The 19,104-nt window shown below is 46.0% G+C and overlaps 1 protein-coding gene across 1 annotated transcript in view; it reads right to left on the bottom strand.

Annotated features, from left to right (window-relative positions):
• The window catches only part of TMEM54 (transmembrane protein 54), an 85,787-nt gene extending 67,442 nt beyond the window's left edge, over nucleotides 1-18,345 (bottom strand). Inside the window, exon 1 of the mRNA XM_085648369.1 lies at nucleotides 18,151-18,345. Within this exon, the coding sequence (XP_085504495.1) occupies nucleotides 18,151-18,163 (13 nt within the window). The 5' untranslated portion in view covers nucleotides 18,164-18,345. The remainder of the gene's footprint in view (nucleotides 1-18,150) is intronic.
• Nucleotides 18,346-19,104: the final 759 nt, after the last annotated feature.

Below are 19,104 nucleotides of genomic sequence, written 5' to 3'. Positions count from 1 at the left end.
TTTTAAGCACAATCTGAGAAAATATTCCTGCCCTGCCGACAATGCTGTTAGTGAACTAAGAGGCAGGTCAAAGGCAGTGCTTACTTTGAGTCGGTGGTTGCCGGTGGGGGATACTGGCACTAAATTTTTGGGGAACTGCACTTCTTTTTTTCTCATGGTTTATTTACAGAGGTAAGTGAGGAAAATTACACAGATTAGAAAGACGGAAGAATGGAAAGACTGCAAAATAGTCACAAAAAGAGAAAGCAGGAACCTGCAGGAGTGCGATAACGAGGGAGGGTGTGTCTGGGAGTGGATTAGAGAGGCAGTAGATGGTTATAAGACTACCAGTATTAGTATTCCACGCACCCACATTAATTGCACCAGCCACAAGCTTCTGAGAAGAGTTTCGAGCACCAGCACTCGTTCTTTAACAAATTAAGCACTGGTCAGGGGTCATGCGTACCCTATATGTGGGCTCGCTTCTTTATATACACAAGGCCATTTTAAGGGTCATGAGTATTACCGCTAGATCGAGTAGATTATTGAAGTCACTAGACCTGCAGGTTTGGCAAAATATTTATGAATTTTCGAGGCCTATAACCATACTAATGTATTATTGATGGTAATGTATGCTTTCAATCACAATCAGGTTTGAAATTCAAAGCTGCTAAATATTTATTGATTATGGCATAATATGTAAATAAAGAGTTTAAAAAAGTGACCTTCATAGAAGGTCTTTGCGGTGCTGGTAAAACATTTAAATATATTGTCATAGTCTTTCTTCAAATTTCAAGGTTGGGGGTGGGGGGGAGGGGGCTTTCAGTTTTCTGATCATGCATTATATATGAAGGACTTTAAACTTCAAAATGTACACCTATGGACGAACTGTCACTCTGTTAGTATGTCCGTATGCATGTGATGGAGTGGGTAAGTAGGCGTCACATTTTTTTCAAAACTACTAAAAACTTACCTGAGATTTTCCATTTAAAAAACTCATTCTTGGGTCTCACCTACAGTCCGCTTTAGCAGTCATGTGGCATCATTTGGCAACAGACCTACTGTATCCAATGTACACTTAGAGCAGCTTTAGCCCCAGTCCTTTTTACAGGATTAAATGTTTTTCTAGTAGATTTCATTTCATTTCATTTCCCTGCAACTGCTTCAATGGCTTTCCTCTCCGTTCTTTCATTTGCCTTCTCCGCGTAGCATTTCATTCTCATCGTATTTTGAATGGATAAAATGTATCCTTCCATTGCTGAAGTCAAGAAAGGACTATTTTCTCTCCCTCTGTCTCTTTGCTTGTGCTACCTTATTTCTTGCCCAATGTTTTTATTTAAAAATAAACCCCTAGACTGCCAGAAATATGCTTGCTGCTAATACATGCTTGCAGGCGCAGCAGCCATCTCGGAATGCTTTTTCATAAGGTAGCTATCTGTTGGAAAAAAAGGCATTGGCAAAGCCAATTGGTCTTCACCCCAGTATCACAAGCAAAGGTCATGAAAGGCAATTCTAATGAACATTGCTTATGTCTCCATGTAATGGGAATTTAAGGTATAATTAATAGACTAATTAATAAAAATTGAAATAGCCATGTGTATAGTATTACAACAAAGAAGTGGCACAGAATCTCGATTCTTCAGAGTTTAAGGATGTGACTGTCATTCAGCTTGTTGTATATTGTTAAACCCCATTGAATCTCCTTCATGTGGTCCTAAGAAGACTTAATGTGAGCCAAGCACGGTGGAAATAAGTGCTGTCCTGGAAAGTGCAAATACACAAGCAGCCTTTTGGGAAAGACTAAATTCAGGACTTACACCAGGTGGTTACTTTGGAAAAGTCCTTACCATGCCTTAGTGGGGAAATTGGAAACATGTGCTACATAGTATCACTTTGTGGATTGTCTCATGCCACTGTCTCATGGTTGTATTTATTTCTGCACTTATATTTCTTCCTCTGGCTTCCTACCACCTTTTTCCCCTCTTAGTGCATGTGTCTACAAAATCATGTTTTGATTGTACATGCATGCTGTTTGCATTTACAGATGAATGGCAAAGTGTTGCCTTCCTTAATCTTAATTCAGGTTTATTCCTTAAACTATTACATATTGTATTGGTTTGCTGATTTTACTTTCCCTACATTAGCGTATGTTTATTCTTGGCTCATTACAGTTGACGGTTTTCATTTCTGTAATATGAAAATTGAAGATTGATGAAAAAGGGAAAGGAGTATAAGAGAGCATTGATGTTTATACATGTGAGCACGTATTTGGTCAATTGTGTCTTATCGATAGCTCACAGAAGCTCTTATGTCGTATTTTGTTGAGCAGAATATAAGCTTGGATTGAGGATGTAGGAGGGTTGACTCCTCTCCAAGAAGGATTCAGAGCTGGGACAAGCACTACTGACCAAGTGCTCCAATTAAAACTCATCTATTGGAAGTATGTCACTCTGGGGGGGGGGGGGGGGAGGAGGGGGAGGCGAGGCATCTCTTTGTCATTTTTGTCAACCTTCAGTCAGCTTTTGATTTAGTCACCAGGGAGGGCTTGTGGGCAGTTCTGAAATATTTGATTGATGTGCTCAAGAGACGTAACATGAACAATTATGCACAGGTCAGGTGTGGCCCTGCTGGGGAGCTGACAGACCCCATTTCAGCATTCCGGGGTGGGGGGGGGGTGAGACAGGGGTGTGTCTTAGCCCCCACCCTGTTATACATTAATATCCTGGCAACCACATTAGAGCAGTGCAAGCATGATTCCCCACGTTTGGCAAACAGGAAGGTCACAGAACTCCTGTTTACGGACAACACCCTACTGGTGTCGAAAGCTCCAACAGGCATCCAAAATTTGCTAGATCAGTTTGGAGTCTTCTGCAGGCCAAGAGGGCTGGAAATCAACTTCAATAAAACCAAATATATGGTATTGAATCCTTGCAAGATGGCTAGATCACACCCAGTCATTAACGGGTCCTCACTGGAGGGGGTTCGTACCTTTGAATACCTGGGCTTACCCTTAATGAGCATTTTGGTTGATCACCTCAGTTCCAAAAGTACAAACTCAGAGTAGAACATTACACTGGTTGTATCTTGAGAGCCTTGAAGGGATCAAGTTTCATCCGATAACAGCCGCATTGCAAATTTACAACTTGCAAGCTTGGGGGGGGGGTCTCTATATGGTGTGGGATTTTGGGGGCACGGCAATGTTCACGGTATGGAATTTACAGAAAATAGTTTTCTCCAACTTCTCACCAATCCTCCTACGAGGACTCCATTAGTGGCACTCCTATTAGATACTGCCATTCAACCAGAGTAAAACTCAGACCTTTATTGTATTGGAAGAAGATCATGGTACTCAGAGGACTTATTGCTCTTTTGGCTGGGTCTGGAAGAAATTACAAAACACTCTGGGGCCGTTAGGATCCCTTGGCTGGGGTACACTAGGCACGGTCTTGAAGAGATTAGGTGTGGAAATTTATAGGCTGATCCGGAAATGTCATGTGGCATTTCCAAGTCCATGCTTACGAAGTTGTATTGGGGACACGCAGATGGTAAATCCCTCGGGGCTCAGATGTAGGTTCCCTGACTTCCAGTTTTCTGGAACTTAAAGACCCCTATTGTCTGGAAGAGTACATGGATATATTTGAGCCCCCGGATGCCAGATCTCTTTACATCAAGTTTTGTGCATGGACCTTTCCGCTTCGTTCATTTACTGCAACATGACAATGTCCCCTTGCCGATGCTGAACCTGACCGGAGCAGTCCTTTTTGTCCTGCAGTTAAGGAAACTATAGACCATGTCCTATATTTCCACCCGCAATACTGTACACATAGGAGGAAATGGCTTTTGCTGTTGGGCCGCAATCTGGGCATCACTGACTACAGAAGTGCAACCAGGATACTTAAGGCAGACACTGCTCAACCAATTGTGTTTGCAGTTTCTCGCTTTCTCATATACATGTGGAGACAGACAGAAATGGGTTGCCCTGCTGCTGCTTAGTGCCTCGTGCTTAAAACCTATGTGTTTTTATGTTGTATCACACAATTATATGCTGCTTTTTTAATATGGACTTCAGTACATGTTACAGCGCAAAATCAGATCTAGGAGCTCTGAAATGAACTTTGGTTTTGCATTTTAAATTGCTGTGATGTTTCGCTCATATGCTGCTTGTCCCTATTTTTATGCGTCTTTCTAGCTATTCTATATGTCACGATTTTACGGCTTTTAATGATTTAATGTTTTTATTCTTTTAACTTATTGTTATATTCGTTTTTATGGCAATATCCAAAATAAAGTCTACTAAAGTAAAGTATATAGTTTCTAAAACCAACCTTCACACTACATCCTCCGACTATCCGAACACTGATGCCACTGCAGAACTAGGGAATCAGGGGGCTCTTGGATTATCTTCACAAGCATTAGTTATCCAGGGTACTAGGTATGCTTGGAGGACAGATCTTACCACTGACATTCTTTACTGACCCCTACAACCAGAAGGACCTGAATACAACCTCTGGCACTGTGGTAGAAGCCAATGACTGAGGCGGAAAGGACTGATGTGGTAGAAAAATGCCTCCCCTGGAGGACAGTGCTCACTGAGAAAGGAGGCTGCATGCGGGTGTAGGCAGTGCTGGATGTGGGAGGATGGTGCGAGTGGTTTTCATTTTTTAATAACTTTAATATTGTTTTGTTTTTCTTTTCAACTATTTAAGTGACTTAAATAGTTCTAAAAAAAATGTACACATTTCAAACAAACTGTGATACACCCTGTTCTACACAAGGTTTGTTATCGAAAGAAAGAATAATCTTCAAGTAGTATTGTGCTTATTTTAACATGTTGATCACGTTTTTCGAGTACGTTTTGTAGCACTTGTTTTCATTGTTTCCAAGTTCATCAGCTCAATCACAGCCCAAGTAGATTTGTCCCACAGTATATTCAGAGCTATTTTACTTTTACCGACCTTAACTAATTTCTTACAGGAAGATAAAACGAAGCGTCGACACACGATACACCTTCTTTTTGTTGTGTTCATTGGGGACAGGGTAGTATTAGATGAAGATATTCTGGCTAGGGTCGAGTCTCTGCTGCCTCACAAAGGAAAATGCCCCTTGAGAAGGAGAAGTGGTGGGAAAGGACAATAGAACAAGAAGTAAGGTTATGAGTGGAAAGAATTGAAAGGTGGTACCTTTTGGGTGAAAGTGGGAGATCTAGGGTGGGGAGGTATATGCTGCCTCTGATGCACAGCACATAAAATGTGGGTAGATGGGCTACTTGCGGAAAAGCTTTCCCAATCTGTAAATCCCCTTTGGCCGAGTAAACAGATTTATTGAGCTGTGAAGTTTTCAAACTCATCTCTGAATAAACAGACGGTTAAATATTAACCATGCCCCAGATGGGTGTGATCTCAACAAAAAGTATCCTCAAAGACTTTTTCTGCTTCGGTGTGGTCTGTGAAGGCCTCTCTTGCATTGGGATATGAACGCCTTTCTGACCTCAGACGTAAGACAGTTGCCCCGACAGTAAAACGTGTTTCTAGGGTATTAAGAGAGTGTTCACTGTCAATAGTGTCCAATGGTGCCGAGAGGTCTGGTGATATCAGAAGGGAAGCATTTCCTTTGTTCATTATTGGATATATTTAATGCACAATATTGTGAGCCAAGGTTTCAGTGCTATGTCGAAGCCTGAAACCAGATAGTAGTTAACCACTACTGTTCCCACAAATGAACTGATCAAGTTGTGCGAATGTACGATTTTCCATATTGAGCCAGGAAAGTCCGACAGGAGAGGAGTTGGCCTAACGGCTAGGGCGGTCGACCGGGGAGCTGGGTTCGAGTCTCGGCAATGACGCTGAACATCCTGTGATACTGGGCAAATCACTTAATCTCCCCGTGCCTAACGAAAATGAATGTGTGTCCTAATGTACGTAACGTAAATGGTGCTATGTCATGCGCTCTGATACCCGTTTCGGGTCAAGTTCGTGCTATATAAAACTCTGCAAAAAAGACAAGTAGTTTGGTGGTAATTTTCTTTGTAGTTTGGGCCCACCTTTGGGTTTTTTAGGAAAGTTTTACGGTGCCGTTTCTTAAAAGATACTCAAACGCAGGAACTAAGCAAAATTGTTACTGAAGGCCAGATCCCTCACTGCATCAACTCAAACGTGACTGCCTCTTAGGCACTTTGATTCCCTTTCATAAAATTCCATCGCAAAAGCCAAAGGACTGGAAAGGGATCTGTAGAATGTAACAAACAAGTACAAACCAACCTAGCCAATGTCTTCCCAAACTGATAAAACAGGCCGATAACCAAGGTTACTTTTTTTCTTAAAACTACCCTTCCCCTAAAAATTGCACTTACATCATAAAAGCTTGTGGCTCCACAGGATCACCAGATCAAACAAGCATTTACAATGCAATGGTCTCGGCATTGGTAAAGTTAGAGCTATTGGCATTGCTCATGACATTATTTTTGTTTATGTTTTAGTTTTTAAAACATTTAAAGAAACAGTCCAGCCACCCTCACACACTGTGCCTTCTAATCTTCCTAATCAGCCTGTGTGGCAAGGAAATGATAAATCGCAGCCATGTCTGCCCCTCAAAAAGATAAACTGCCTTTCCTGAGGGAAGTGGTGCGACTTCCTCTCCCATGCCCAAGCTTTGGCATTCCGCCAGTCACGAACACATATGACAACACTTGTGAAACCCACCTTGGATTTTATCCTCGGTAAAGAAAACAAAAGGCGAAAGTCGCCCATGATTTACTTTACCCACCACCTTGTCAGGGGACCACTGGAATAATAAGGGTCGTTGTTTCCTGTAGCTGCTGCTGCCGCCAAGGTGAGGGATTCTTAGAACTGTAAATAACAATTTTCTCTCGAGCTCATCAGAAGAATTAATGGAAACTGAGTTGAGCTCGGGAACGGGGTTGGAAAGCCCAAGTGGGGCACAGGCTGCAGACCAGAGAGCTGCTTTTAGGGGTGGACGGATAGATCGGTCGTTGGCCGTCCACCCTGCTTACACAACCCTGGGGGAACACACACAGCCTTATGACACACACTTAAACACTTTATTGCTCCTGCAGTCCTCCTGGAGACGGCTGGGCTCAGTACAATGTGGCGCTGGTACGAAGATACCCAGGGCTGGTTTTAGCCCCCAGCCCACCGCGGCTCTTTCCAGTGACCGGAGCGGGGTGTGATTTGCTATGGCAGCTGCGAACGGGTTCCTCACTGTGTAAACTTTCGAGGGCGGTCACTTGCGAAGTCTGTCCCTTATCCCAGGTCTCTGCTGTGCATGAACCCACTACGCTTGCTTAGTACGGTTGTGAGGTGCAAGTTGCACACTGTGGAGCCAGCTGCGAAGACATGAACGAACCCACAGAACTTTCTTTGAGCAAACACGGCATTTCAAATCACCAGAAACGCACGCAAGTTGACTCCAAGATAAGGGGTCGAGGTATTGAATGTGGGGGGCGCCCGGGCGCAGGTCCTGCTGCAGTCTGTGTCTGGGTTCCCTCACGTGCTCTGCGCGCGCGCCCTCCCCCCCTTTACCGAGCCCCCTGTTCTCCCTTTAGGAATAACCGCCACGCGCGTTGGTCGCAGGCACCACCAGCACACCGCTGCTGGTGGTGGTGGTGGTGGTGGTGAAGGCGGAGCTTCGGTTTTTGATCTCAGCCCTCCCTCCCCTTCAAACCACTCCTTGTTTTTTTGCTCTTTAAAATTACTGAGACATAATTTGGCATTCCTCCAGTGACAGCTAACAGTGTGTGGCTGCCAGCTCATTGAACTTGTCTGTATTGTAATGCAATTTTGTGTTGTTGCAGTTTTATATTGCGCGAATTTGACCCGTAGCTATTGGAGCGCTTTACACGAGCACCAGTTAACATTACACAAGGACACAGTCACGTTTTTTGTCGGCACAGTGAGAATAACTGATTTGTCCAAGCTTGTATAATGGAACAAAATATAAATCATTTTTCAAACCACGACAACAAGCACACCACTGCCTTTCTCCGAGGCGAAGCAGAAATGCCTCAGAGAAAGGCAGCGGCGATTTCGGATTCGGGGGCGTGTTCTCCTCTTGCCATTGGCTGGAGGAGATAATCAGAAAAGTTGAAAAAAACACGCCCCCGAATCCGAAAAGGACGGGGCCTGTTCGGAGTGATGAAGCTTTTCTCCAATGGCTGGCCAGCATTCAAGAGGCCAGCCAATGGAGAAGAGGGGAGAAAAGGGGAGAAAAGGGGAGAAGAGGGGCGGGTGCAAGCCCCTCTACTCCAAAACATTAAATCTCGGAGCGAGACTGCGCAAGTGCAGCCTTCGAGCCGAGACCTAAAAACGGGGGGAGGCAGAGGGATATGCTAGGTCCACCCTCCTGTTCCAATAGTAGACCTACAAAATCCGAAATCTTGGATTAGGAACCTAGCAGAAAAAGGGAAGGATTTTCGCTCAGTCTGAGTCGGAAAATCTGCACGAAAGGAAAAATTTCCTTTCTTGAGTCCCCTCACTCACCAGGGTTTCGCCACGGTGACATGCTTCATCATAGGAGCCATCTCAACCCGCTGCGGATTGAGGCGTGCTACGACTTGCGGAGTTACGTAGGAGCACTGTATTGTGAGGAACTATGTGTAGTGTAGCGTAGTGGTGTTATGGAGTGGAGTGAGTTAAAAGTACCTAACTAGTGCGCGAAATAAATTTATTCTGGCTCCTAGTCACTATGTTAAAACCGGGGTGAGTTCCTAGGGGACCTAGCTATAATGAGTAAGGGGTCCCTAGTTAACGTCAACATGTTTCGAGCTTCCTCAATGCTCTTCTTCAGGACAAACACAGGGTCCAGCCCTGTGTGAACCACTCCTAAAATGAGGTAAAGTGAAATCAAAAAACGCTGCAATAAGCATATGTTAGCAATACATACGATAAATATTAGTCACGTAGTATCTGTGAAAATAGAAATAAGAACAATGTTATCAATGAAAGCCTCCCCCGATTGGGCTTGTAAGTATAAACTGCAAACACATGTTACTCCTCTTTAGGTGTGTGCCTACACGTAGCATTCTCGTGCTTCGCCATGCTCATTTTGGAGACAAACACACTGTTTGCTGTTAATGAAAAAACACACTGTTTGCTGTTAATGAAAAAACACACTGCTTGCGGTTAATGAAAGAACCATTACTGAAAAACTTTTCAGTAGTGGTTCCAAGAAGTGCAGAGAACAAGTATGACTTCAGTGGCCAGAATCCTGAGAAAGCACAGCCATGTGGCAGGTGTGAGGCATGCGATTGTGGCCATCTTGCTTGTGCGAAGAGCCTCTGCCAGAACTAGTGCACTGCTGTCCAATCTGCTCATGACAAACTACAGAGCTAAGAAGGATCCTTTTCACCTCCCCACATCCCTTGGTGATAAAGCCACTTTCCGTGCCATGGAGACAAGAGCTCAAGAAGTCTCAGGGGTGGACTGTTTGTGTTATTTGTTACTCAAGGAGCTCTTCCTCCCCTGTGGACAACAAACAGATTCCCATATCGGTATCGCCTCCAGTAGGACCGCTATCATAGCCGACTGACGCGACACTACAGATGTCCTATCACAAAGGTTGCATCTCTCTTAATGAACCAAAGAGGTTTAATTCCCTCACTAATGCCCTAATGGAAGAACCTGCAGCTGTAAATCAACTGTGGTGAGCTTAATTTTCGACTGGGTAGTACTCCTTTGTGTGCTTGCGGGTGTCCCTGAGAGCGGAATGTTTCACCAGCACCCACCAACTTAAAAGAGGACTGCGTATAGTTGTAGCAGACACCGTCCAGTGCCCTAGAGCATTTCAAAGTGACTTCGCTGAATTTAAAAGGCAGCGCTGCCACTGCCCAAGCAGCATGCTGACACGGGCAAAGAACTGCAGTTTAAAATGCAATCACAGTATTCACTACCTGCTAAAACAGCTTGCACAGAAGCGGCCAATTAAATTAAACATTGCACTTGTCAATATTGTCCTCATGATCATGTTTCACTATGCTAAAAACTTTTACGTAAAGACAGCCCTACTTTTTATATCAAGATATAACACAGACAAGACCTTCCAGTGGATTGCGTTATGCATGTGGTGCACATAGCCGAGTTATTGAACCTATGTCACTCTTCAAGGAGAAGACTTGACTGATGTAACTTGCTACCCGAGACCTAAAGCACACATAGTTGGCTCTCTGCATTATGTGAGTTACGCAGCAGTGCCAAGGAGATACTGGTTACATTGACTGCCCACTACCTCCGACTACTCCAAGATGTTGGGAATTGGCCAAACCACCACTCAGTTGCTTCTCGTTGTTCAATGCATTCGTCCTGAAGGAGGCTGAAGACCAACAAGCTGCTAGCAGCCGAAGCCACATAGGATATCCCCATTTCACAGAGCAACAGAAAGTGGACAGAAAGTGGAGAGAGAGAGAGAGAGAGAGAGAGAGAGAGAGAGAGAGAGAGAGAGAGAGAGAGAGAGAGAGAGAGAGAGAGAGAGAGAGAGAGAGAGAGAGAGAGAGAGAGAGAGAGAGAGAGAGAGAGAGAGAGAGAGAGAGAGAGAGAGAGAGAGAGAGAGAGAGAGAATTTTAAAAAGCCTCTGCAAAATTTGTTAATCTTTTGCACAGAAACATTGTCTACTCAAACCAGTCTCCAATAAGTATCTCGTTTTTTGTTGTTTGATCTGTTTATTGACTTTTATAATGATACATTGTCACATTACATAAACGAATAGGGCATTAATACAGTGGTATCCTTCCATATCACTGCAATAACTGAGAACATTAGAAACTTTCAAATAGTTCAGTCTCCCGTATCGCTGCTGCAGTATCATGACATTTAAGTTTGTTATCTTATGCAGCAAGGAAGCACCACCATCTTAATGAACGACACCCTTCCCGCAACTGAAAGGGTGAGCGTCTTCCAGGTCATCTGCGACACCACAGAGGTAAGTGCTCTAGTAAGGTTGCTGTCAAGTAAGTCCTGATCATCACTGTACACCCTAATGCCCAGGTATCTAAACAAATGATTGCCAGGTGACTAGGGCATTGTTGACTAAAAGCACTGGGTCCGGCGTGCTGGGATCAAATGGGAACAAGCATGATTTCTCCCTGTTAACCTGCAGCCCAGACAGTTGTGCTAAGAGAATGAGTGTATTGGGTATAGCATCTGGAACCATTCCAACATATCTCATGTATAATAGCAACGTATCCACATATAGTGATATTGTGTGTATGTCACCACCCAATGGTATACCCCATAGCCCTGCGGAAGCGCGCATGGCCAGTGAGAAAAGGAGGGGGAGAAGTGACAGCCTTGTCTGGTGCCCCATACCCAGCATTATAGGCTTTGACACCAAGCTACCAGTCCTGACTCTTACTGTCAGGCTGTGATATAGTAACTTGACTGACTTGATATAATAGGGCCCAATCCCATCCCGAGGTAGGACACTGAAGAGGAATTGCCACTCAACAGTGTTGAATGCCTTCTCCACGTCAAGTACCATGCAGCCACAACAGGACCAAACGCAAGGAGCCCATCGCATAACACGAAACAGCCGGCGTAGATTAAGAGAAGTAGCACATTCCGGGACAAACCCATCCTGATCACTATGTATGAAATGGGGTAGCAATGGCACCAGTCGCCCTGCCCGTATTCCAGATAACACCTTATAATCCACGTTTAGCAACACCGATGGACGGTAAGATCCAGGGTGAGCGAGGTCTCTGTCAGGCTTCAGTGGGGTGACCAGTGTGGCTTCACACATGGAGTTCGGCAGGTGCAACGCCTCATCATATACCTTCTGTATTTTCGGTTCCAAGAGATCCGCATAGGCTTTATAAAACTCGGATGGGAAGCAGTCTGGGCCCGGCACTTTCCCCGAGGCTAGAGATTGCATTGCGCCCCGAATATCAGCTATCGTGATGGGAGAATCTAGTTACAAGCGATGGTCTGGACTTACCTTATGGAACAGGAGGTCCTCTAGAATACTATTTATTTCAGAGTCAGGGGCCTCCAGGGTTGATTGGTGTAAAGATGTGATATGAAGAACCAACTCTCCAAGTATTTTGTGTTGTGTGTATTGCATTAAACAACTGGGCGATTGCAATGCCGTAATGGGGCTTCTCTGCTATTCCTGTTGGATCAACCATGCGAGAAGGGTTACTGAGCTATCTGCCACCGCAGGTGTCCTGGCCGAGTGCGCCGCATTATTTAGGCATCTCAGCCTCTCGATTAATGCTGTGTGCCCAGTCCTCGCTGTCAGTAACTCCAAAGCACAAGAGAAGTCAGTGGACAAGCGCGTCTCAAGTGTCAGCACTCCTGCTCCACCTGTCTCCGCATGCCACAGCCCAGACCGTGACCTCTCAGCGTCACTTTTAGTGCATACCCCATCGACAGGACGGCCTTCGCTGTTCCTGCCTTATAGTCAAAATATTCAGTAGTGGCAGTACGGAGAGACTCTCGGGTGGGTGGGTCTTCCAGCGTAGCAGGTTGCAGACGCCACATGAGAATCGGTGAGTGTTGCGCGTCCCAAGCAAGTGATATATATTGACTAATATGGTCTGAATGTGTGCGACCCAGATACTCCGCTCCAACAAGCATCTAATGACTTCTTTTTATGCAGTGAGCACTTGTGCAAAATGTCATGAAATATACTGTCCAACCACATTTTTCTATAAAAATAAGATTTCACAGAATTTTTATGAAATTTCACAAAATTTCACAAAAAATAGGCAATATCCTACACCTTTAATTTTTAGTATCCATGCTGAACACACTTTGACATAAACTCTGACCACCAATACTATTTGACACTCTAACAGAGGTTGAGTGTGACCAGAGCACACTTCATAGCATACTTCTCAAATACTGACATTTATATAAATAAATAAAATAAATAAAAAACACTTTTAGAGCGCCTGGTTACACTCAAGACGGTGTGTCCCCGCGCTTAGAAATGCTACTGCTCCCTGAAGAGGCCGAGGTCCGGAACAGGTCTGGATCCTAGGCTACAAAGAGACAATTATTAGCTAGGGAAAAGGTAAGTTTTTAATTTAAGTCTGAATCTCATTTCGGAGGGCTCCATGCGCAAGTCAAGAGGGAGATTGTTCCAGTGCTTACTCACTAGAAAGCGAAAGGAGCTACCTCCCATCCTAGTCTTGCGCACGCGAGGAAGCTGAAACAACATCGCTCCAGCAGATCTAAGGTTCCGGGTGGGGCGATGGATGGTGAGAAGGTTTCGCAGGTAACCTGGACCTTTTCCCTGGGCAATGCGATGGGCAAAACAGAGTGCTTTAAACTTGATGCGCTCCTCAATAGGGAGCCAGTGAAGTTTTCGTAATGCCGTTTTTCCAGATGCCCTGCGTGGAAGGTTGAGTACCAGGCGGGCGGCAGCATTTTGGACACACTGCAATTGGTGTATGCCTTTTCTGCTTAGGCCTAGGAGTAGGGCGTTGCCGTAGTCCAAATGTGGGGTGACTAGGGCATGAATAAGTGTTTTCCTGGCACTGATGGGGAGCAGGTCGAGGACTTTACGGAGTGTTTTTAATATTCCAAAACATTTTCCCGTAATTTTGCTGATCTGTTGCTTGAAAGAAAGCTCCGCATCCAGCCAGATTAATAGATTTCTAACGGAGTCCACCGGGAGGGGGATCACACCTAATTCTGTTGGCCACCAGGCCTGCGACCAGGCAGAGGGGGACTTTCCAACCACCAACAGTTCTGTTTTATCGCCATTAAGGCGTAGGCAGTTGTTGTTCATCCACCCTGCCACAGACCGCATGCAGTTGGAAAAGTTAGTGGCATGCTCTGCCTGATTGTGGGTAAGTTTAATTATTAGTTGGGTATCGTCCGCATATGTGACGATATCCACGCCGAAGACTTTCACAATATGGGCTAGGGGCTCCATATAAATATTAAACAACGTAGGGCTCAGACTTGAGCCCTGTGGAACCCCATGTCTCAGCTTGCGCAGAGACGATTTGTGAGGAGGGCAGTGTACCTGAAAACTCCTGTTTTCTAGAAAGGATTCTATCCATTTCAGGGCTGATCCTTCTACTCCCAAGTCTGAGAGGTGAGACAGCAGCGTCGAGTGCAGCATGGTGTCAAAAGCTGCACTGAGATCTAATAAAATCAACGCTGCCGCCTGCCCCTCATCTACAAGTTGTCTCAGACATTCTGTGGAGAAGAGAACCGCCAACTCTGCAGAGTGACCTGCTCTAAACCCTGACTGTGTGCAATGGAGAAGAGAGTTCTCCTCAACGAATGTCATGAGTTGACTGTTCACTACCTTCTCCACAACTTTCCCACAGAAGGGGAGGAGAGAGATAGGGCGGAGATTTTGTAGCTGGGAGATATGTATATTGGTTTTTTTTTTCAGGGGTAAAACCTGTGCCGTTTTCCATACGTCAGGCACGTGGCACTCCTGAAAAGATAAGGTGATCAGGTGTTCAATCTGCTCAATCATACAATCAAAGACTCCCTTACAGCGATTGGGAGAGATCACATCAAGGGGAGAGCCGGACTGGATGCCGTTTACGATGGTAAGCAGATCTAGCCTCTCAGGAACTATAAAGCATGTCAGATGGGACTTGGTAGCAGCATCACTTCTCACTACCGAGTATTTAGTCGGCATGCTACCTGTAAAGGTGGCGTGTATTAAATCCACTTTTTTTACGAAAAAATCTGCGATGTCATCACATAGTTCATTAGAGTAGGTATCTTGGGCCTCAAGTCTAGTTGGGACCATGAGCTCTTTATAAATCGAAAAGAGTTCCTTGGTAGGATTTTTAGCAGATTCAATGTGTTCTTTAAAATGAGCGCCTTTGGCTGCTCTCACGAGTTTGTGATATGTTTTTAGTTCTCTTTTATAGTTCAGCTTATCCTCTGGATTATAATTTTTCCTCCATCCACGTTCAGTATTTTTACATTTGGCTTTAGCTTCTTTAAGTTCTTTGGAGAACCAGGGAGCATTTTTAGTTTTCCTGGCGGGGGACTTGAGTTTCCATGGCGCTACTGTGTCCAGAGCCCTAGACATCCATTTTTCGTAATCAGCCCATGCCTTAATCAGGGTGTCGCTGGGAAGAGGGGATTCTTTAAGTAGAGCGGATCTAAAGTTTTCCTGCGTGAACTTCTTCCAGTCTCTACGTTTCTGAGGCCTAAGTTTGGTCATACTGCAATCCTGGGGGCCAATTTCAACTTCAAATGGAATAACGAAATGATCTGACCATATAATTTGCAGTGGTGTGGCAATTGTAATACCTTCCCAGTTAGCAAAAATGGGGTCTAAAAGGTGGCCTAGTTGATGCGACGGGGATGTAGATTGTAGTTTGAGCGACCGGGATTTCAGAGCATTCACCACAGCCTGTGCCTCCTTACAATTAGGATCCTAAAATTGGAGATTGAGGTCTCCTAAAATGAGAAATTTCTTATACCGAAGTGCATGCTGAGTTATCAGCTCTGTCAGTTGATTGCAGAACTGTGAAGTCTTACCTGGAGGCCGGTATAAGAGGAGTCCATTAATAATATTTTTTGGGTTGGCTTTTACCGTAAAAAAAACACCTTCACTATTGGGCAATGTAGCCTTCTCTAAGGTACAATGTAGGTCGCTTTTGTAGATCATTGCCAATCCCCCACCTTTCTGCCTTTCTCTGTCAATTCTGAGCAGGCTGTATCCTGCGGGGACAGCTTCCAGAGTTTCGGGAGTTGAGGCTTCATCTAACCATGTCTCTGTTAGGAAGAGGACATCGAGATTTCCCTCTAGCACCAAGTCATGTATCTCTAATTTGTGCTTTTTGAGGGATCTACAATTTAATAATGTCAGCTTCATATTTAACAGCATCGACTCCTCCTTTCTCCCCCCACCAGTGGAAAAACGGCAGGTCGCACATTGTGGCATTGGAGGGTCCATTAACATGGTATGGCGGCAGCTATCTTCCACATTGGAGCGGAGGGCAAGTAGGTCACTTGTAGTGTACCTAATTTGTATTTTATTATTTCTATCATTGGAGATAAAAGGGGCAGGGGTACTGGCCCCGTGCCCCAGACGGGCTTGCCTTTGGCGCGCCCGCTGCGCGGACGGGGAGGCGTCATCTTTTTATCCAGTGGGAGGCGGGCGGGAGGCGTCCAACTACTGGACCGCTACCGTATTCCTTCCCCCGAGATGGCGTCCCTCCTAGCCTACCGGCGTCAGCACCTAAATCGGCTGCACCGGTCAGGAAATGGCATCGAGGGGCCTCGGAGCAACGTAATTCTTACACCGAGGGGTCAGTAGTGCATTTACAGTTAGTTACCCTCATTATACCTTTCAACAGTGATGCTGTATTTTGACTAAGTACTCAGAATTCTATGCCATTTTAGATTATCTGCGAAACAAAACAGAATCAATTTTACACCAGTATTAACAGTGGAGCGCTACATGCAAGAATTCTGGAATAAGCTCCCAGGATTTCAGAAAATATTAAAAATCGTTGATAAAAAAAATAAAGTAGGAATGTAAAATGTAGAATACTGTGGTCACGATATAAAAAAGAAACCCCGACGAAATATTGTCCTATATAATTTAGTGAGCTGTACAGTTAGGCCGGTTATTTTTGTCGGGAGAGGGGCTGAGTGGTGATAAGTGAGGAGCTGTTTCGAGGACCACCAGTACTTTTGAGGGCAACACTTTGGACAAACAACGGCCACCAGGAGCAGACTCTGGGATGGCAGGCCTCAATGGAGGATGGCGTTCATATTTGGCGATGGAGGTGGCAAAGGTTGCCCAGATATTGCAAGTGTTAGAGCGGCCGTGCTCGATGCTAATATTGGTCACAAGGGGACAGTGGTCAGAACTGGCAGTGATGGCGGGAGACTGCAACCTGGGCGAACCATGGTTGTGCGAGGCACTGTGAAGGGCTGGCAGTGGTTAAAGTGGGTAGGTCTCAAGCTGGCACTCAACTGCACTGGACTGCTGGCGGCTGTACGTTTTACAGAGAACTGTGCACACGTTGAACATAGGTTATCGCAGGCATAAGGCCTGTCCACATTTGACCAGGGGCAATTATCAGGGCACTGTACAGTGCTGGCAGGACTTATACCGCAACAACCTGTACTGGGGGCGTGCCGTGGCTGCAGGTGGCAGGGCTGAAGGCTGCCAGCTCTTACATGGGGTAGCAGTCTGGGTAAGTCCTGGGTATAGGGGAGCAGTGCTATAAACCTCCTGTATTAAGGGGCAATATATAGGAGCTGAATGTGGATGAAGACAACTAGACACAAGTTTAAGGGAACATCCTGCAAGGTTTGCTGTGGTTATAAGGGGAAGGCAGGGTTGGATTGGGATCAGAAATAGGCCCGGGCACCCTAAAGAAAAGTTAAACAAGAAGGGAGTGTTCTCTGAAAGAGGCATGATGTTTTGTTGACTTCTCTGAAATACAAAAAACGCAAAAGTTACCAGGACTCAGTGCACAGATTAGTTTACAATTTTGAGCCACACCTGAATATAAGGGAGGGCACCTCTGCTCAGGCCCCGCTGCCCCAGCTCAATACATTAATAGGGCTGGCCCAGAGAGAGACTGGGAATGACACCTCTGGCCCCTTGGCAAAATGAGGTAACAGAGGCCCCGCTGCCACTGGAAAGGCGTCTCAGGCTCTCACTGGCGGCATCTGAACAAGCACAGACACAGCCCAAACCGGGCCCCTGGCTGGCCCAAACAAGTAGCATACAGCTGCAACTCAGGTACCGGCCCATTGCCGAGTGACCGCCTTACCAATCCGACCCTTGGGGTAAACCAGAGGGCCAATTACATACCTGACAATGGCGGCAGAGGGAAGCAGTGCATAGGGTGCGCAGTAGTTAGTGGCTGCTGCGCACAATACATTCAGTAACACGCATTGAGGGGGTCACCTTTGTCCAGTCTCCTAGATTTCAGTCTTGCTTACAAGACATGGAAAACTGTATTTTTATATTTATGCGCTTTTATTTAGCGCTTAATTGACCCAGCGGTGTCAGAGCGCTTTACAAGAGAGAGAAAAACGCTACAGCGCACGGTAGCAGAGAATGGTCCAACACCTCCCATCTCTCTACTTCCTCCGATTTCCACAACAGATCCGACTCCCTTCCCCTTCCTCGCCCCATCTCCTCCACCAGCTTCACATTTGCACCCGCGCTTACCCGCCTCTCTTCCCCCCACGGTCAGGCCCCCGCACTCACCCTTGCCGCACATGGCTCCAGGTGTCCGGCCTCCACCGAGTCCCAGGTGTGCAGCCGGTCTCCGGAGAAGCTTGAGGTGTTTGTGGCGCTCTCCACACACCACAGCTCCCCGCCCACGGGCGTGGCTCCTGAAATCACCCCCACGCCTCCCGTTTCGGGCGATGAGACACACTCGCCGAACAGGAATTGTGGGAGCGCTGGTTTGGGACAACCCCGGAGTTTAGACAGTGTCAGGAACGCACCGCAGTTCCCGGGCAGGGACATCCCACGGTCCGGCGGTAGGTGGGGGGAGCGTGTGGCACAAAGAAGCTCGTGACAGTCGTGGTGGCCCAGACGCGCATTGGTGCTCTATCAAAACAGTACAATCAGCCCTCCAAAACAGTTGTCCCAATTTCGAAACATGCAAATTCGCTTTCTTTTCCACCTGTCAGCGTAATCAGGATTGCTTCGCAGGAGAATCAAGCATTTGCTAAGCCAATAGCTCTCGCCTATGCGAGAGCTATTGGCTTTGACACAGTGGCGTACAATAGCCTCCGCAGCTCCGACAGTGCGGGAGGGGTGGGGGGGAGCGCTCCAGGCCTCCCCTCCGTCACTGTCCACGAGTGGCAGGCCCATGGCCTGAGAGCCCCTCACTGGGTCCGAAGCGTGGGGGCCCCCTCCATGAACTTTGCAGAGGGTTGGAGGGTGGGGAGGGTAGCTCAAGTTTTGTTACGCCACTGCTTTTTTGACAATATGTTTTAGTCATGCTGTACACCAGTGTAGCTGTTCAGCATGGTTAAACGTTAGTGATGGGTGTTACAGGGATTCTGCACATATACAGAACTATGCACAGGAAACCAGGACCTCGGTGTATAGTGGTGTACCAACTGCCCACCTTAGTGCCCCAAATCCCAATCCGACTAGCTATAATGTCTCATTAGTTTTCTGTACTACAGCGAAGCTACCAATGATTAG

The sequence above is a fragment of the Triturus cristatus genome, chromosome 3_2 (assembly GCF_964204655.1).
Source record: "Triturus cristatus chromosome 3_2, aTriCri1.1, whole genome shotgun sequence".
NCBI classification, from domain to species: domain Eukaryota; kingdom Metazoa; phylum Chordata; class Amphibia; order Caudata; family Salamandridae; genus Triturus; species Triturus cristatus.
Note: the sequence above shows the minus strand (reverse complement) of the source record. Positions and strands in the feature narration are given on the sequence as shown.